The 21,055-nt window shown below is 28.7% G+C and overlaps 2 protein-coding genes and 1 non-coding gene across 4 annotated transcripts in view; all 3 read right to left on the bottom strand.

The window, feature by feature from the left end:
• Window positions 1–1,945: 1,945 nt before the first annotated feature.
• On the bottom strand, window positions 1,946–5,384 carry LOC117171277 (signal recognition particle 19 kDa protein). The gene is made up of 2 exons (XM_033358418.1): window positions 5,168–5,384; window positions 1,946–2,520 (listed from the first exon to the last, which is right to left on the bottom strand). Exons 1-2 carry the CDS (start codon window positions 5,212–5,214, stop codon window positions 2,130–2,132), a joined length of 438 nt encoding a protein of 145 aa, XP_033214309.1. The 5' UTR covers window positions 5,215–5,384; the 3' UTR covers window positions 1,946–2,129.
• Window positions 5,385–5,410: 26 nt separating this feature from the next.
• On the bottom strand, window positions 5,411–5,482 carry Trnap-cgg. The gene has a single exon. It is a non-coding gene; the product is annotated as a tRNA-Pro (tRNA).
• A 5,516-nt stretch (window positions 5,483–10,998) lies between these two features.
• LOC117172061 (glutamate dehydrogenase, mitochondrial-like) overlaps window positions 10,999–21,055 on the bottom strand; it is a 16,053-nt gene continuing 5,996 nt past the window's right edge. For both annotated transcript variants that reach the window (XM_033359802.1, XM_033359803.1), the window contains 7 exons: window positions 20,304–20,608; window positions 16,617–16,804; window positions 16,429–16,545; window positions 16,197–16,358; window positions 13,650–13,854; window positions 11,441–11,583; window positions 10,999–11,176 (listed from right to left, as the gene is read on the bottom strand). In XM_033359802.1, coding sequence (XP_033215693.1) covers window positions 11,060–11,176; window positions 11,441–11,583; window positions 13,650–13,854; window positions 16,197–16,358; window positions 16,429–16,545; window positions 16,617–16,804; window positions 20,304–20,608 — 1,237 coding nt within the window. In that variant the 3' untranslated portion in view covers window positions 10,999–11,059. The remainder of the gene's footprint in view (window positions 11,177–11,440; window positions 11,584–13,649; window positions 13,855–16,196; window positions 16,359–16,428; window positions 16,546–16,616; window positions 16,805–20,303; window positions 20,609–21,055) is intronic.

Raw genomic sequence — 21,055 nt, 5'->3', positions numbered from 1 at the left:
GATAAATTACGCGATGTTGAACCAGACGAATTAGGTGATGAGCTAGATGAAGCAGATGATGATCCTTCAGTAGGGGCACCTTCTCAACCAGCATTTGGAACGTCGGGGTTGTCATGGGTGCCACAAACCTTCTCTTCTGTAGTAGGAATATTCCAGCCTTTAGTACAACAAGGCCTTCAACTGGCCCAATTAGGAATGACAGGACAGCCGCTTGGGTTTCAATCACCACAAGTTGGAATGGAAACACCTCAAACTGATTTATCTGAACCAATATTAGGCGCAGCTACACCTGAAAGGAATCTTCGTGCTCCTCAAATTTCAGTTTTGAACACTCCACTACTGCGTGCACAATACATTCCCAATTCGAATAGTTATTTAATCAATTCACAATTCTCCTTGCCCATGCTTCAGGCACCTACCTCCTCAACAATTGGTGCACCTGGTTTAAATGCGAAAAATAGTAGTCCCAATTTGGAAGGAAGTTCTGATGATGAACAGATTGTAGGAGCATCAAGAAAAGTGAAGCAAATTGGTAAAAAGGAAATTAGTCAACGTGGATTTGGCTTGAAGAAAATTACACAAAGACCTAGAACTCTACCGAAAAGTACTAAACAATCTTCCAGAAAGAGATCAAGTAAGAACAAAGGTTCAAGTACGAGCAACAGATCAAGTAAGAGCAAGAGATTAAGTACGAGCAAGGGTTCAAATATAAGCAAGAGATTAAGTACGAGCAAGGGTTCAAATATAAGAAAGAGATTTAGTACTAGCAAGGGTTCAAGTACGAGCAAAAGATCATGTACTAGCAAGGGTTCAAATACGAGCAAAGGTTCTAGTACGAGCAAGAGATTATGTCAGAGCAAATTTCCTAGAGAAGCTATCAAGAGTTCGAAAGAATTGCCAGATGAAGTCCAACGTTCTGAGGCCAATACTGAAACCACCGAGAATATAATGGAAACGGCAGTGGAAAAAGATAATTTTAAGAAATCAGAGGAAACAGCATTAGAGAAAGAATTAGAGACGATGTCAGAGAAAACTTTAGAGAAACGAGCAGACAAGTCTGAAGTTAAATTAATCAAGCCTGAAGTTAAATTATTTAAGCCTGAAGTTAAAAATCTCAAGCCTGAAGTTAAACATATCGAGCCTGAAGTTAAATTAATCAAGCCTGAAGTTAAACATATCGAGCCTGAAGTTAAATTAATCGAGCCTGAAGTTAAATTAATAGAGCCTGAGGTTAAATTAATCGAGCCTGAAGTTAAACATATCAAGCCTGAAGTTAAACATATCGAGCCTGAAGTTAAATTAATCGAGCCTGAAGTTAAACATATCAAGTTTGAAGTTAAACATATCGAGCCTGAAGTTAAATTAATCGAGCCTGAAGTTAAACATATCAAGCCTGAAGTTAAATTAATAGAGCCTCAGGTTAAATTAATCGAGCCTGAAGTTAAACATATCAAGCCTGAAGTTAAATTAATCGAGCCTGAAGTTAAATTAATCGAGGCTAATGTTAAATTAGTAGAGCCTGAAGTTAAACTAGTTGAGCCTGAAGTTAAAGTAGTCGAGTCCGAAGAAAAATCTGTAAAGAAAGTACCAGATCAAACAAATTTAAAGATAAAAATAACACAGGTTATGTAAGTTCCGAAAATTTAGTTTCTATGTTATTTAAATCTAGAATAACAATGTACATACCATTATTATTTATTTATTAATTCACCATCTGCATTTTATTTCTATCGCAAATTTCCATCGACAATCAAAATGTAAGATGGAAAAGAAGTTATTTATTTAAGACATGTGTCTAACTAATTTTAATAGTATGATAACAAGCCCGACAAAAATTAAAGTATTTTCTTTCAATTAATATTCGTTTAACTTTCATCACCTAAAATAAAAGCTATTTGAAATTTTCAAATTTTCTAGTCCTAACCTTAATCAATAAGAACAAGAATCTGTTCAACGCACTACAAACTTTTATTTCCATTAGACATGAAACTTATGACAAATACTGAGCTACCAAATTTGACAAGAAAAATTTGCAAGTATTCTCTTTCGAAATAAATTGCATGATCGAAAAATGTACAGCAATACCTTTACTTAAATATAAAATGTAAGGGACTCTTCTTCGAAACAGATTACCTTCGCCCCTTGCCTTTTCCTTTCTTTGAAGCAGAAGCTTGTTGTGAAGATTGTTCACCAGAGGATTGTTTGCTTTGTCGAGTCTTCAGCTTGGGAATTAATGTACCTACATGAAGTAGAACAGAGTCCCGTGATGGAAAATCTGGATTAACTGGAGTGCCATCATCATTTTTTAATTGCACTCTGATTCGGCCTCGGTATAATAATTCCTTGCTTCGTTCTCTTGGATGGAGCTTGTTTTCAACTCCAACTTTTAAACCCGCTGAAAGCAAAACGTCCCTGATTTCTTGGTGCGTTGGATTTTCGACACATTTATCCTTTGGTAACTTTCGACCTTCTCCTCTTGTCTTTTTACTGTTCAAGTATAAGGGGTAAATGCAGATCCACCTGTTTAAAAAAAAATTATCAATTTTTCGATCGAAATCCAGGAGAAAAATAAATTAAGTCAAATGAATTAATGTTAACCCTTAATTGTCACTCGGGGTCAAGTGGACCCCATGCTTTTTTATAGCGAATATTTCTATAATGCCTGCTTCATTTTTTGCATTTCTGTTCACTATATTAACATCTGAGATTTTTTATATGAGCAATAACATATTGTTCACAGGGCTTTCAGGAACATCCACAATAAGTTTCAGGTAAGTCTATTCAAAACTCGAGAGATTATACACAGTTTTCTACGCTGGGGTCCAATGAACCCCGTGTGACAATTACCGATATTCATTGGACGTGCTACAATTGAGGGTTAATGATATTAACTTTTGAATGTTATAATTTTTAATTCTTCAAGTGTTGTTAATTTCTTATTGCTCTACTAATAAAGCTTTACATTTTTAGTACAATTTTTCTCTTTTGAATTTACAATCGATCAATTTTAAACCTTTTAATATCGAATATCTATTTTAAAAGTTCCAATTTAAAATTGTAATATATGTCTCAACTTCGCGCGTAATTATTAGTTAAAAAGTACTATAAGATACTAGAAAAGTTGACAAAATTAATGTTATTTTACCAGTATTTATATAATTTTACCAAGAGGACCAGTTGAGGGTAATTTAAAAAAAACCTTGAAAAGTCAAAACATCATGGGTATCAGAATAAAATACATTTATTACTTCTAAACCAAAAGTTTAAACAAGGTAAAACGAGTGTTTGAAAATAGTTACGACTTGTTTGTTCTAAGTTCAGATCCTTATAAAATTCAAGAAAAAATGAGCACAGTTTTGTCAAAACGTCGATTAAACTCCATTGAAATTTAGCTTTAAAATAAGCTCACGAAAATTGCTTTATTAAAAAAATTTCGCCGTACAGTGCATATTAAAAACAAAATATATTTAAAAAGTGAATTGCACTATCAAATTGTTATTTTATATAATATTTGTTTCATTTTGTTATCGTTCATAAACTTGTGAAAAAACTGTGTGATACGAAATATTCGCTCTTTAAATTTATTATCACTCAAAACGAAATATACAAAAAGTATTAAAATAGTTTTAAATTGTATACAAATCACTCAAATAAATACTGAGATGAATAAAAAGTAAAATTTGTGAAAAATTATCGGTAAAAATTTTGAATTTATTATCCTGAGATTAATAATTTTAAAACAGGATGGCAGCTCGACCGGAAATGACCACTAATTTTGAAGACCGAGAAAACCCGGGAAAATGATTTTGCAAAAATATTCTGAATATGCTATAAATATACAGAATACAGATTTGAACGTTAAAAATTGAACAGTTTCAATTCGAAAGCATTAGCAGTGAAATAAATGTAAACCTCCGATTGAAACTTTACCAAATATTTTGCAATTTAAAATAATTTCAAATGAATGGATACATAAGTAAATGTTCCCATTTAATTTCAAATATTGATTTAGTTAAAGATATTCAATTTTTAAACCATGCTTTTTGATATTTTTAAAATTAAATAGGAGATTTTTTCAATGATTACCGATATCAGACTGTTTATTTAAAATAAGAAATTATTAATCAAATATGCAAAAATAAGCAATTTGAATTAATACAATTGTAGGCTTAAATTTCCAGTTTGAAATTTAAAAGAGTTCCACTTTGAGTGCTTTAATTTGCACTTGAGTTTTAAATTGATGACTTTGCATGAACAACTCTTCAGCTTTAAGAATTCTAATTTTTCAATCAAAACCCAGAAATAAGATCACCAGCAATTTCTCAGAGTTTGACTTTTATGCTGGCATCAGGAATTTTTCGCAGAAAGTAAAATTTTGTAATTTAAATTTATGGCCACATATTACCCGAAGAATTTAACTTTTCAAATATAAAGCAAATAGTAATTTATAATATTATTTCCATTTTTTGGCTCTTTTTTACTACAAATCGGAGCAAAGTTCCATATGCTGGATATATTTTGCTTTTTTCATCTCAAAAACAATATAAATGTACAAAACTAAAGACTAATAATGTGCATATTGACAGTAATCATTGCTTTCTCTACTAATCTTTTTTAAAATGATTGTAATTAACTAGTATGTATAGAAATGTTGACAACAAAAATGACAAAAATCTGTGGTAATAAAATTTGAGGTTAACCTGTCACAAAAAATTGATCAATCAAACCTTATTCCACTTAGTAAATACGCATTCCATTTATAATTTAATCATTATAGGAGATTTAATTCGAATCAACTTGTATTCTTGGTTTTACTAAATATTTCAGCAAAACATAGATAAAATTGTTTTAAATTCGAAGAGAAAGTTTATATGTAATCGAGAGTTTTTATTAAATTTCATGTTTCTATCATTTTTAAACAAGAATATAGATAAAAAAATAATGCTGACCTACAAAAATATTGTATCTGTGAATTTTAGGGTTCAAAATATGTATTTAAAATATTTCGGACGATCAGCTATTATGCTCAAAAGTATTTGAGGTTAGGATTTAAATCAAAGTATAATACACTATTTTCACAATTAGATAACCATAAATTCATACTCACCTTTGTTAATGAAGCATTTAAGAACTTGAAGAAACATATAAAAGTGTGAAAAACACTTACCTCTCTCTATCACTGTGGTTTTTCGACGGATCCCATGAAAGTGACATGATCACGACTTGTTTACAAATGGACAAGTGCAAAATGACACGTCTACGAAAATAAAACACAAACCGACAGAATAACACAATTCGTTTTATTATCTCTACGGTTTGAAGAGCAATACAAATATTAAATTCTTGTTGTAAGAAAAAAACACAGAAAAATATGAATACAATAGGAAAAAATAACAAAAAAGTAAGAATTGGGCTCGTCCGGGATTTGAACCCGGGACCTCTCGCACCCGAAGCGAGAATCATACCCCTAGACCAACGAGCCGGTTGGCAAAACTTCCGAAACAAGACTACAAAACTTGAGCTGGAACAAAAACCATCAATAAAATATTTTTTTCGTGTTGATATAAATAAGATTTCTTAAGGCAAACCCAAATCTCTGACAATAACTTTCAATTGTTGAAATAATCATGTTTAACTACTGCTCCAATCGTGCAGAAGTTTACATCGGAAAGTGCCAATTGGTGCAGGCAGGTTGTAACTATATCTATATATAAATATAGATATACAATGAGCATTCTCTTTTGAAATTTGAAAGTCTTGAACTTGTGTTCCCTTTCTCGAATATCTTCGCTTACGAATTTCAAAGATTTGATATTCAAATGTTCAAAAAATATTTTTTTAAATTCAAAGAGTTTTAGATAATTAATTAATGGTAAATTAACGGTGTTTGTTCTTAATTTTGGTTGAAGTGACCTTTCTTGCGATGATTAGCCAAATACATTAATTAAGAAATAATTTATGTGATTGTTATAAAAAAAAATTTTTAAACAAAAACTAAAATTTATCATTATTACACATAAAAGAAACCTTTTTTCACTGAATTGATCCGAAAATAAACTAACAGTGATACGAAAACTGGATATGAGACACTAAATAACCATTTGCGTCATTCTTAATAACAACTTCTATAACCAAAAATTTCACGATCCCTCGTTTGTTTGTAGAAAACAAATTTTTTTTCTGTCATAAGTTATGTAATAAGCTTAATTATGATACTGAACCAACTAAATGGATTAACAGTTGATATATCTGTTTGTTAAAAATAATTTTGTAGACAAAAACTATTAGTTTATAATTTTCACATAGAAAGAAGACCAGCAAAGTGCATTGACAATTGATATTTATTATAATAAGATCATTAAAAAAAACGTGGAATAAAAAATTAAGATTCAGCATTCTAATCAATATATTGTATTCGAATGTATAGTTCAATGAGTATGTATATCACACAATTATAAGCTTACCACAAAAATGATTGATGAAAAAATAACTTTTCTACGATGAAAATGCAGATTGTGACATTTTTAACTAAAAATTGTCATGTACAATAAACAAATTCCTATTTAGTGTCTGATATACAGTTTTTTAATCACTCTTAGTTTATGGTCGTTTAATTTTAGTGGAAAAACTTCTGTTAGGTACAAAAAATGATCAATGCTAGTTTTTGTTTCAAAAAATGTGCATAACAATCACATAAATTACTTTCCAGTCAATTTTCTCGGTCAATAATTGCAATAAAAGTTATTCCAATAATAATAGAACAACATTTGGAAAATGAGGAAACGGATGATTGGGATATTTGTTTAACAAAATAGTTATTAACAATCTATTTTATTTACTTCTTATCTTATATCTTATTTTATTTAAATCTTATTTTTGATAAGCCTTGCAGAATATCATGCCTTTGAAAACAATTATGAATCACTTTTGTTCAGAAAAATCCATTTAGCTCTGAGAAAACCCCATATGTTGAGAATTTGTTTATGAAAATGTTTATAAAAACATTAAATGTTAACTTGTGCTAATTTTTCGTAACAAATTATAACTCTTATGAATAACCTTAGCAACTACCGTAAAACAAACCATTTTTTCTATGAAAAAAACACGAGTAAGTATTTATTTATAAAATTGTTTATAATAATGAATTTAAATATTTTTAGAATAATTTCTGTTCTTTGAGTGCAAGTGCAATGAATCCGGCTAAAAGAGAGTTCCTTTCTATAATTTTTTTTGAGAAAAAAATTCACAAAGCTGAAATGGCCAATTTTGACACTTTATTTGCTTATATATTGTAGCACATGTAAACAAATAACAAATCACAAGCCACATTTCTCTTGAAAACTTAATGTTGAGCATTCTTTAGCAAAAAAAACTTTTAAATCGGATAAGAAGTACGACCTGTTGGCGATAATGATCGGTAAATTACAATTCCAGGCTGCTCTTTCAAATTATTATTTTTTGTAATAATTTATTTAAGGCAAACTGTATCAAAAAAGATATTTCACCGATTTAATTTTTTTCTCATAAAAAAATAAATAAGGAATCTTGCTATGTACCGCATTTAATGCACATATGCACATACAACACATATAATGAATTTAATGTTGAAGTTAATCTTGTTTAAAAATAATCGGTATAAACAAATATTTAATTATGGCGTTTACTGTAAACAAACATTTTCATCTAGAATTCCTGAAATTTATTCAAAAGAATGATGGTGTTTAAACGCAAATATTCAATTTCGCTATTTTACTCAAGACCCCCCCCCCCCCTAAACCATAGTAGCATCCTTTAAAGAGTGGTTTTCGATTATAAAAAAGAAATATTTTAATTTTGAATAACAACTTTAATAAGGAAAATTCTCATATTGGACTTTTTCTTAATACGAAATTTGTTTTTACAATCAATATCATATATCTATTTACTGTTGATTGCTGAAGTGATAAAATGTGTGCGAACATAATTGCTATTGTTATAAACAAATAAATAAATAAATACTCATCTTATACATTTCTATGAAGAATTTTTTTTCTTTTTGACGTTTTAGATTTTCTACTTTATGATTGAAAGTTTTATACATAACTACTATATTTAATAATTGTGTAACAAATAAGTCAACAATATGCAATAGTTGTTTATATTTTTAATGGTGTTTAATGTAAATAATTTCGGAATTAAAGCTTCAAAAGGAAGACACTTATTTTGAAAACTAAATGAGAATTTAATTGTATGGTAAAATTATGTATAACTATTATAATCATTAGAACATGGTTCTGATAAGATTGAAAGAGAAAAGTTGATGTCTTTCCTGAAAAGGTTTGAATTCGAACATTAATAACACTAAATAACAATGAAAATTATAAAATAATAGTGTATTATTGATTTATTTGTTGCAAACTTAATAAATACAGTTACATACAATTTCATATTATTAGTGATCAAATTTACAAAAAACATTTCCTACACAAAAATGTCAAACACGGGTATTTATTTATAATTTTTATATCCTCATCAGAGAAGGTATTATTTTAATAACAAACCTAATTATTTTTATATGTATTTTTCACAAATTTTTCAGCAAGAAAAAATACAAAATAAGTGTTGTTTATCAAATTTGTTATTAATTAGTAAAATATTCAAATTTAATATTTGTGTTTAAAAATGTTAATAACAATAATAATTGTTAATTATGCATAGTTTTTAGACACTGATGATATTTAAAAAAAAATCTTAGCAATTCTAGTTGAAAACACTTTTCACGCAGAAGACGACGTAGTTTACTATTTTTTATACACATTGTTTATACAAATAAATTTCAACAAAAATATTAAACATATCGAATTCTTTTTTGAAAAAAAAACAAATCTGCAAAATTGTCCTTTTTGCCGCACTTTGCGTTATTTAAATAATTATAAAAAACTATTTTTTTTTATTTAGACATTTTTTGAATGTAGTGATAATGATTTCTAGAAAGAAAACTTCCGTATTCGTTCAGAATTATCTTCAAAATTAATTGTTTTAATAATATTTTACACTAATAGCAACTTTTCTACGAAGTTTATTTCTAGATTTTCATGATCTGGTACACAAGACCACTAAATCATTCAGTATATAAAAACAATCAATTGAATTTTTGATAACATGCAATAAATAAATATATTTTTATTGACTTACCTATTTCCAAAACTGCTACTAATTGAAGTCGAAGAATGTCGCCTAACCTCGACAGGAAACAATATTTGGCACTCGCGATTACTCAACAGTTTTTAACCACATTTATTGTTATTAATATTTTTCAAAATCGTTAATTTATATCCCACATGAAACACTTGATTTTTATTCCATTATTTATTTAAGGCAATTTCACGATGAAACACGAATTCGTTCAAAATGACTTTAATAAATATTATTTTTTAGAGTTGATCACATTGGCGAAAGGTGGTTAGACAAGTATAAACACGCCGCAAGTCGTTCAAATTTTAACAGTTCGCGCGGATTTTTAGAATGGGAATTTTTTGACATAACCTCTCGAATTTGTATAGGGACACTGGCTCTAATTAAAATTTCTAACCGAACTAGAACTAAAATATGAAAAGTAAGCTACACATTTCTGGAAAATCATTGATTTAATTGTTCGATCAAAACAAAACTCCGAGAAGAAAAGTATCCGCAGCGACAAACTTTGGAGGCTCTTTACGACCGTATTTTGCCACGAATTCTTTTGGAAACGAGTGCAATTGCAAAATTTGAGACGAAAAATAATTTGAGATTATTATTTTGTAATAAAACGGATTAAAAATATGCGTTTTAAACGAAAAATACGAAATGAAAAAAACAGCAACGACGCGACAACAACGAACCTTCACCGAACTGAGGACTACATATGTCAATGTGATAATTTTATTTTTTTGTATAGTTATTTAATTATAGTTATGATTTTATATAGTTATAAAAATTAAAGGCAATATTTAAGCACTTGAGCTTTTCTGAATATAGCGTTTCATATTAGAGAATAACTATAATAAAGTGTGGTTCTGATGCGCAAATTTGTAAACCAAATTGAGAAAATAGCGCCAAATTCAAATTTTCTTTCTTTTAGAATGATTACTGATGACACTTCTACAAACTGGATATGGTACATAGCTTAATCTAAGAAATTGGTCAATATTGTTTGGTGTTACAATTTTGAAAGCTAAGTTTTCTAAGTATAATTCCAAGATGAAACAATTGAAGATATTATAAATAAATCTTCTATGAAAAATTAAAAATGAAACGAGTGGAATTTTCGAAATGTGTTTATCCTGTTGAAATATATTCAGAATCATTAACTTGTTGTAAATTGAATTTTAGTCACCACGTAGAAAATATTAAAGGTTGATTTGCACCCGATACCTTTTAAATTTGAAGCCCAAAAAATGCCACGAAAAATCCAAAATTGCAGTTTCATGTAAAATGCATGGCATTTTTCAATTATTTTACACAATTCATATTTATTTTAATTTTAATGATTGAAATATTATTATTTTTCATTCCAAAACATAAAAAGATCGTATTTTCTGGAATTGATGACACATTAAATGAATTTTAAGAGTAATATTTTTAATTGACATGTTGTAATTTTTTTAGCGATTTCCACTTGTTTAAATTTTTATTTCCACAAAATCATTGATATTTAGTATTTTCTTGAACTAATTACAAATGTAATGAATTATAAAAGTAATTTCTTTTAAATATCCTAGGGTTTTAAATCTCTTATACTATGTAATGAAATTAAATTATTGCAAAAAATTTGTTAGAATTATTAAAGGTCTAAACTTATATTGAACAAACAGGATAAAAAAACAGTAATATGAACAATTATTTATTTTCACAAAATTTTTGTAAATTTTTAGTATATAACGAACATTTATTTTCTTAAAAATTGCTAAGTAAACTTAAAAAAATTTATTTACAGGTTATTTAAAAATAGTGATCTAGTATTTAGAGTCAAAATATTGAAATGTATATCTGTTTACTTTTATTTAAAATCAATATAAACAAAAAAAATTTATGTACATCTTTAAAATGTTAATCCAGCAACTTCGTAGGTTTTAAAAATCTTTTTAATTGCATAACAATAGGCTGCTTTTCTAACATCCAGGCACAAATTGAGATCTTCTGCCGATTTCATAATACACTGAAACATATTTTTTTTTAATAATAAGTTTGTTAGAGCATTTATTACATAGGGAGCCCACCCTATAACAAATAATAATTAATTAAAAGCTCAAATGTATCTAAAATAATTCATTCTAACTTTAATTGATTAACCAATTTAAGCTCCTAACTAATAATTAAAGAAGATCATTTATTTTGCATACAGCAGTATTTTTAATTAATTATTATCTACTGCAGGATGGCCTTCGCTATATATATATATTATAATGTAAATCAAAATTACAAAAGCAGCATGTTCCATCGAATGATCTAGACTAGTATTCACTATGTCTCTTTCTGTTGCACCAGCTATTCTTTTTTCGAAAGCCGCAGTTGGTTTGATTTTAACATCTCCCATTTTCTCTTTCAAGGATTGCTCCACGGAATCTAAATTATTCGTAAATTATTATTTTCGAAATTACAGGGATCACAACTCAAAGAAAGGGAAATAAGATCATTTTTTCACAAAAAAAGGGGAAAATAGGGGAAATATTACACATTTATTTTTAAATGTAGAAAAAAATAAACAAACTCCTCATATGAGAAATGTTATTGTCTTAAAATAATTTTAAATAATTTTTTGGAAAGACTGACAAATCCCGAAAAATAAAATTCGAGAAACTCTATTTCTGAAATGGAAAAATCCCGATTTGAAAATTCCCATACAGTTTTTTTATTAGCGACAGCTTATAATATTCCTGAACATGAAAATTGCTGAATAATAATAGTCCAGGCAGGAAATTTCCTAATTATCTGAGACTAGAATTTTAGAACTCAGACAGTAAAAATATTATTTTTCAGTAAATATTATTCATTCATTAAAAATATAATGATGAGATATTTCATTAAAGAAAAAAATGCTTAAAGGTTTATTTTTTCAATTATTTTCTAAAGATTTAATTATTTTATTATTCATAAAAAATGTCTAAATGATGGAACCCTGGAATTTTATAATTGGGCAATTTTCTAGTTTTGTGAATTTTACAGTGTCAGATATTATAATTCGCCGAATTGGAATATTTCCGATTAATGAAATCCACTACAGAAAATTGCCGAACTATATATAAAATATCCGAACTAGGAAATCTCAGAAATATAAAATTCCAAAATTTAAATAATTAAAAAACTTGTTTCTTATGATATATTATTGATTAAAAATACAGTAATCAAATATGTTTATCAAGCCACATTTTTTAATGTTTAAAATTTTTTAATTTATTGTATTGTATATACAATACAAATAATTGTATTAAAATAATATGAGAAATAAATTTAAAAACACGTGCGCCTCGAACGAATATATAAATTTCGCCCTAAATGTTCCCCGAAACTAACAACATTTTCCAAACAAACTTTGCAGAATTCCATCCAACGCTGATTTGTCTAGAAGATAATTTTGAATTTTTTTGTTTGAATAAACAAAGTGGTTTTTTAAAACATTTCCTGTAATTTTTTGAAATACTACGTTATTTTTTAACCACTGTTATTTTAAAATCTAACAATAATTTTTAAAATCTTTAAAAAATTTTTAAATTGTTTGGTAACATATTTGATTATTTTATTTTTAATAAATAAATAACATTTAACAAAAAAGTAAATATAACATAAATAGAATAATATTTCAATTCGGGATTTTCATATTTCTGCAATTTTATTATTCGGGAATTTCCCCGTAATATCATAAACTTTTGGAAATTTTATTATTTCTTCTATTTAAGATTTTTTCGATATGTTTAGGCCTTAGGTCATGGGATATACATTCCCAGCAATATAAAAACTTCAGATAAGTATAACATTTGTTAAATAAACAATTTTTATATGTTTAAAATCATTTTCACAATAAAGAATATTTTCTATTTTTAAAATTCCATCACTAATAAATTGAATAGTTTTCACCAAATGAAACTTGTTGCACTTGTATAGTTATGTTTGTAATGCGAAATATTGTTTGCTTATTTTGTATATTATTTGCTTATACAAAATTTATCCAAGTGCCTCAATATTATACGTATGAATTTTATTATTTTCATAGACGAACACAAAATTTAATTTTAATCATAAAAATGAATTAAGAATATTTTCAATTGAAATATTATAAAACAAATTTAATTATAATGAAGAATTATTATAGTTAAGAAAAAATGTCTTTACTCGAGGTAGCATATTTTAGTTTTGATTCGAATAATTTTGTTCACGTAAAACGAACAATATTTTGTATGGTGTTAGGACATGCAATAGGACAATAGGTCAATAGGAAAATAGGACAGGGTCCGGCACGCAATAGGAGAAAAAAAGCCAAAAATGGGAAAGACTGTGATTCCTGAAATTAAGCGTTGATTATAATTTTTTGCAAATTGATTTTCAAATTATAAAGGCTTCTGCAGTTAAGACTTTTCCGAAATTTAAAAAGCACTTTAGGAGCTTCAATCTAACAGAGAAACGTTTTTCTGTACCTAAAATGTGATAGTTGGATTCCATTTCATATTTGAAGTGAAGTCTTCCAAAAGAGACGTGGTTTATATTTTTTAACCACTCGAAATATGAAACTATTACACCGCCTCCACTCATATATAAATCTGGAATCACTAATATGTTTCTTTCCTGGAAAACCACATCTGCTAGAGGTGTACAAGGTCCATTGGCTCCTTCAGCTATAATCTGCAAAATTGAACAAGTTAACAAGAAAAAAATAATATTAAAATTTTGTCTTGAAAAAAAATACAGAGTGGCAGATATTTTAACCGGGAAAAAATTCCCGGTCATTTCCCGGTTTTTTCCGGTTAACATAAATTTTTCTTGTCATCAAAATTATAAAATTCGAAGAAATGAAATGAATATTCATGAAATACAATGAAACCCTTCAATAGCTCTACCCTCTATAGCCCTTCCGAGAATTGACGCCAGGCCGCAGGTAGATGTAACAGGAGCTGCGCAGGGTGCGCGGGGTCTGCGGTTGTCACTTAGTCGAGCACTCTAGCGTGAACAAACAAAAGCGGAGTGGGCTGTAATGAGTTAGTTCCCACCCACCGTCAGCAACAAAGTCAGTGCTATTTGAAACGTCATTTGAAGTAATCAAAACTGAACTCCAAAGTAAAAACCTCAAAGTGGAACTGTTTTGAATGAAACTAAAATATAAATAAAGGAATAAAGCTAAAAAAATAAACGCGAAGACCAAATTTTTTAATTTAGACTGTTCCAAATCAAACAGTTTAAAGATTTCTGGTTAAAAACATAAAGTCACGCTATCATTTTGAAAAAAACGCTAATTTTCAGAAAGAATCACTACCCAAGTGCGAATTGCCGGAGCTGAATACACGGGCCAGTGTTGGTTGAATTTTGGCAGCCAAAGGTCGGCTAAAATTATTGGGCCAATATCGGCATTTTAATCGGCCCAGTGTTGACCCAGTGCTGGCAGCCTATATTGGCTATTTATATTTGCCGCTCCTCCACCGATGCTTGACCCAGTATCGCCACTTTATTGCGCCAAGTCTCACTTTTATTACGGGGAACCATGTTTCACGAGGATCAGCCAAAGTCTGGCCCAGTGAGGTACATTACTGGGCCAAGTGTCACGTTTACCACGGCAAACCATGTTTTATTTGAATCGGCCCAATGTTGAGCCAGTACTGGTAGCCTATATTGGCTTTTTATATTTGTCGATCCTCCGCCGATGCTTGGCCCAGAATCGGCACTTTTTTTTCGCCAAGTCTCACTTTTAGCACCTAATAAACAAATCTTACACTAAAGACAAGAAAAAAATTATTGAAAAATGGTCAAAGTTCACGGTGAAATTTCTCAAGTTGTGTCATTAAAATTTTGTAGTGTTTATGAAAAAATTACATTTACTGTCATTGTAAAAAGTTGTAAAGTAGGCTACTACGGAAAAAAACGAAATATTGCGCGAAGAAAAATTGTAATCGTTTTAAATTATTAATTTAAACATTATTGTATTGATATTGCTGTTAACAGTTCGTGTATTTTACATTTACACAACGCCGCATAATAATCAATAATTAGAAAAAGAGAGCTTAAAATTTGGTTCTTTAACTACCCCGTAGCGTTACAAATTTTATTTTTAATATAATGTTCAAAATGTAATATATGTATTCAATCTAAACAGGACCATTAATGTATATATTCAAAGTACTCGCAATTAATTAATATTTATTTTTTAAATACCTTTTTTGTCATAGCCTTAGACCTTAGACTATAGCAGTATTGTTACCCAGTGTTGGGCCGATAATGGCAGGCAAACCTTGGCTGCCAAGTGCAGGCCATAGTTATCATTCCGTCATTGGCGCGATAATGGCAGCCGATCTTCGGCAATATTTTCGCCGACTATGGGCCACTGTTGGGCCGTATGTGACTTCGCGCTTGGGTAACTTTGTAAATGTTCAGAATTATATATGTTAAGCAATTTTAAGTTATAAACGTTAAAGATTTGAAGGAATACACTTTTTTAAATGAACATTTTTTAGATTAATAATTTTTCAATTGTTATTTATACCTATAAATTCAATACTTTTACGTGCAAATTAGTTTTTAATTGTTTAACAAGGGCCATAAAAAATTCGGTTGATAAAAGTAGATTTTTTGGTAATAGTTCGCTATTAGCAAAATAATGTTTTTGAAAATTAATAGTCATCCAATGATCTCTCAGTAGGGAATTTATGAGATTCAACAAATTCTAATTCTTATAATTTCTTTTTAAGTATTCAAAACTGCATTTTAAAATTCTTTAAATTGAAACTTAACAGCAAAAAAATTGAAATTATAATAATTTTAAATTGCATTATATCATTTGATTAAATAGATTCTACATTTTTCTATTAATTCTTGATAATTCTAAATAAATATATAAATAACTCTAGTAATTCTTCTAGAAATCTATCAAATTCCCGGTCAAAAAATCAATTCTCTTCAATTTCTCGGTCTTTCCCGGTCTCAAAAAATGCATGGTTTCCCAGTCCGGCGCAGCCTTGGCAGCCACTCTAAAATACCTTTGCCTGAATATTTTCAGCGTCTTTTTTCTTCACCAATTTTTCGCCAGCAGCAGGAACGAAAATATCGCACTTTTCGTACATTAAATTACCCTTCTTGTAAACCTCAGCTCCTGCAAAGCCTTCCGCTGTATTTTTGGCATCCATATGTTTCATTAGAGCCTGAAAAAATTAAACAGCCTCTGATCCTCTTTTTTATCAACAAAAAATAATAAACAGTTGAAAATTTTACATTTGGGTCAATTCCTTTTGGATTATAGAGAGATATGTTTTCTAAGACAACTCCAATCAATATCGCTCCAGCTTTTACAAAATAGTGAGCGGTAAAACGCCCCACGTTCCCGAATCCCTTGAAATAAATAATGTTAGAAAATTTTGTTTTTGTAAATTTAAATTCTATGGAACTTTTAAATCTTAAACCTGGACGATAAAAGTTTTTCCTTTAAAACCCGTGCTGAGCCCGATTTGAGACATCCATTTTTCTTCAGAAATGAAATTTAGAACTGCGAAATATACTCCGTGCCCCGTGGCTTCTGTTCTTCCCTGAACTCCACCCTGGTTAATTGGCTTTCCGGTGCAAACCCCATGAGCATTTAAATCATTCATTCCTAGGCAATTCAAATATTTTCAATATAATAATTCAAATGAGCATTTCAAACGGATAAAGTCGAAAAGAAAACAATTACAGGCCTCGGATTCATATGATAAATTCAAAAAAATCCCAGTTGAAGCATGAAATTGGAAAAATAGCAGTAAAATAGTGTCACGCTATTTTTTAAATATTAAATCTAAAAGGTTAAATATTTTTGAGATCTTGAATACCACACACATCTACCATGAAATAGCGTGACAGCCTTTCGAAACTTTTTAAATAATTTGAAAGCTTCAAAATCTATTGAAATCCTTTAAAATCCGTCAATCTTTTTAAATCACCGAAAATCTTATGATTTCTTTTAAAATTCTAAGAATCCATTAAATCTGTCGAAATCCCTTGAAATCGCTAAAACCTCTATAAAATCTTTACAAATCCTTAGAAATAATAATATTGATTTATCCTCTAAGGTGTTCTATGAATCCGTTCGGATCTCTTGAAAATTTTGAAAAATTATTGACATCCTAGATGCATTTTTAAAATCCTTCGATATTTTCATAAATCCGACGAAATTCTTTTAAAATCCTTTAAAAAGTTGTCATCATGTTAAATTTCTTGGAATCGTTTAAATAAACCTAAACTTGCTCAAATCTTTACAAATCCCTGGAAATTTATCAAATTCTTAAATCTTGTTGAATCCCTAGTTTGCATAAGTCTGCTAAACCCCCTACAAATATTTCTTAAAATTTCTTTTGAAAACTTTTAAATCAAATAAAATAAAATTAAACATTTTGAAATATTTTTAAATTCCTTAAAAGTTTAGAAATTCTGTTATATCCCTTAGAATCTTTAAAAATACTATAAATGCTTGAAAACTCTATAAAATTCTTTAAAAATCCCTTGAATTAATATACAATTGTTTGAAATCTTCTAAATCTTGAAATCTTTTGAAATTTTGGTTTTCAAATGGCCGATATGTTATTTTCGACAATCTAGCGTAAAAATTGAAAAATATTTGTAAAGGCAAAGCGGAAAAATAGTAGAATTAGCGAGATATTTGAGAAAAAACAGCATTAGTGAATTTTTCATAATAGTTGTATCGTTAAAAAAAATTGTCAAAAAGTTTCAATAGTGGCGTGAGTCCGTAGTCTGATATTTGGACTGATGTGGCCCTTTCTAACATAAAAAAGTCTATAATTAGCCTGGACAATCCCTATTCTTTCAAATTTTGAATTAATTTCTAACATTTGAGAGGCTGTCTTTAGTTTGTCGGTCTATTTAAAATGATTCCGAATTTCTGCACCATCCATTTTATAAGTCAAATGTTCGAAATGACTAATTTTATTTCCTAATAAAATTTATTTTAAAATGTTTTCAAACGTTAATATAAAAGAGAACATTTCATTTTAAACGATTTTTAAATATTGGGAAATAATAATCTTTTTAAAATTTGTCTACCACACCATGTAAACTTTTTCATGCTTTTAAAGAGACGATAAAAATTAAATTATGGACAAAAATCTAGAGTATCTTCATTTACTGAGTAATTAGTAAAGGGATTGACATTGGCGAAAAAATGGTCGGAATTAACGAAAAAAAATACCGTTGCCGACCAAAAGATTTCTGGGATAAATTTTTATGATTTAGATTTTAGTTTAAAAAAATCATTTCAAGTCTTGAATATTTCCAAATAGCTCAAAAAGAATCTGGAAGATTTTAGGACAACTTTTTTTATTTTGTAAGATTGAAAAAAATCTAGGAAAACTGAATTGTTTCAAAAGATATTTAGAATTTTTCAAAAGATTTGAAAATAATTGAAATCTAAAGAAGATTAAAAACTTCTTTGAATAAAACGTGGATTTATAAAATCTTTAACAGAAATGTAGAAGATTCTTAAGAATGGTGAAAGGTTTTAAGATAATAATTAAATTTTCTTAAGGTTCATGGACAAATTTCAAATTATTTTTTTTTTTTAATACATTATAAGAGAAAATGGTAAATGATTTTAAAACGTTTCCTAAAATTTTGAAAAAAATAAAAGATTTTAAAGAAAAATTTTGCAATTTTGCAAGATTATAGGATTGTAAAAATTGACAATTTTTTATTCCTAGGCAAACTATAAATGATTTTTTATATTAAATAATTCATTTTAAGAGTTTATTTGTTGAACAATTTGAAGGGTATAATTAAATTTTCTTACGATTCTTCAAAAAATTTCAAATAATTTTTTATTTTGAAATATGATTTCTAATTTCGAAAAAGAATGTATAAGATTTGAAACAAAAATTTGAAAATTTTGCAAAATTCAAAGATTTTAGATCAAATTCGAGATGTTGTAAGCGGTATTTAGAAATTTTGAATCGACTTAGAAATAATTTGAAACTTACAAAGATTTTATTTTTTAAATGTAGATTTCAGGAGATTTCTAAGAAGAGAAGCTTTTTAAGAAGTTTGAACGGTTAAGGGAATTAAGATTTTTTCTTCAAGTTCAAAAGATTGCCGAAACTGTGAAAAAAGAACTTAAATCTTGATAAATTTTACGATAAATTCGTCTCAATTAAAAAATATTTAAGAATGTTAGATGTTTTTTAAAGAGATTCAAAATATCTTAAAACTTTAAAAGATTTTCGAGACTTTATCAAATATTTAAATTGTTTTCCAACCCTCTAAAAGATTTAATATCTTTTAAACTAACTCATATTCTTTTGCAACACATGTGAAATCTTCTTGAATTTTCACAAGAATCTTAGGGAAAATATATTTTCTTAAGTTTTAAAACAAACTGAGCATACTTTCTTCATAGCTCTCGGATCTCAGAATCTAATATTAGCTCGAATTTAAGTGGTCAAAAGCTTTTAACAAGTAAATAGTTATTCAAAATTCTTTTATATTAAACATTATTTTGCCCCTAAACTTTAAAATGGGAAAAGTACATGTGCACTGGATTGAGCAAAATCCCTACGAATTCATTGAAATGCTTTTAAATCCTATAAAGTATCATTAAATTTGTATTATATCCTACAATTTCTTCAAAAAATTTAAGAACTTTAAAAAACATGAAACTTCTTGAAATCCCTTTAAATCATTGAAGTTCTGTAAAATTCCTTGGAATTTTTTTTTTAAATACTTTAAAAGCTTTAAAATCCTTTAAAAGTCGTTCCAAGTCCTGAAATCAGTTTAAAACCTTTAACACCCCTTGGAATCTTTTTAGATCTCGTAAAATTTGTAGAAATGTCTTGAAATATTTTGAAATATTCAAAAACTTGAAATCTGTTAAAATTTTGACTTTTAGGATTGCATGTATGTCTTTTTAGCCAATCAGCGAAGACGTTTAAAAATACTTTTGAAGGAAAAGTGAAAAAATAGTTGCATTAGCGAGAAATTAGAAGACAAAAGCAGAAGAATCAATGTCATTTAAAAAAATATAGTAATCGAATAGTTGCGTCGTTAAAAAAAACAGTACCAATCGTGTCGTGAGGTCGAGGCCTGCAATGAATGATTAAACAAGTTACTACCAAACGTTTTGGAATATGTATCCGCCATCCAGGACATTTCTCTAGGCCCAGTGTTGACATCGGGAGCAGGAACATCAATTGCTGGACCAATCATGCCCTTTTTAGCCAATTCCAATGTAAATCTTCTCGTAATTCTCTCCAATTCTTGTGCAGAATATTTATTTACATCGACTACAACACCAGCTTTTGCTCCTCCAAAAGGAATATTACAAGCAGCACATTTAAAAGTCATCAAAGACGCCAAAGCTTTAACTTCGTCCCTTGTTACATCCAATCCGAAACGCATTCCTCCCTTTGTTGGCAACCTAATTCAATTTAAAGTAAAACGAAACTAATTCATTGCTAAATATTTTCTCAACAGGGATCACAACGTAAAAAAAGAGCTCAAAAAGGTGGAAATCGGATATTTTTTCACGAAAAAGAGCAAAAATTGAACAAATGATTGTTTAATCATTTTTATCATAATTTTTTTTAATTGGATATAGTTATGTCGTTAAAAGGCCATTTACAGCAATACCCATGTGGGGAAATCTTCCGGCCCTGACCCGGGCCACACCAGAATCTCTGTTTTCTAGTCTTTACGCAGAGTAGATGGTCTGGTTTGGGCCAGAACACTACAGACTGCACTCAATTTTTTTAATATTTTGGGAAAATATTATTATTATTATTATTATTATTACACCATTAAGCCATTTCCCTTTCGGGGTAGGCGTGACTCACTCGGCAGGGGAAAGGAGTAGTGTGTGGATGGG

The sequence above is a fragment of the Belonocnema kinseyi genome, chromosome 4 (assembly GCF_010883055.1).
Source record: "Belonocnema kinseyi isolate 2016_QV_RU_SX_M_011 chromosome 4, B_treatae_v1, whole genome shotgun sequence".
NCBI classification, from domain to species: Eukaryota; Metazoa; Arthropoda; class Insecta; order Hymenoptera; family Cynipidae; genus Belonocnema; species Belonocnema kinseyi.
The sequence above is the reverse complement of the archived record's forward strand: the minus strand, read 5'-3'. Positions and strand labels throughout refer to the sequence as shown.

Excerpts from the sequence above, each read along its gene's own strand:
- LOC117171277 (XM_033358418.1), bottom strand. The coding sequence starts at position 5,214 with ATGTCACTTTCATGGGATCCGTCGAAAAACCACAGTGATAGAGAGAG. Across the intron at positions 2,521-5,167 it reads AACCACAGTGATAGAGAGAG|GTGGATCTGCATTTACCCCT; the intron begins GTAAGTGTTTTT and ends TTTTTTAAACAG.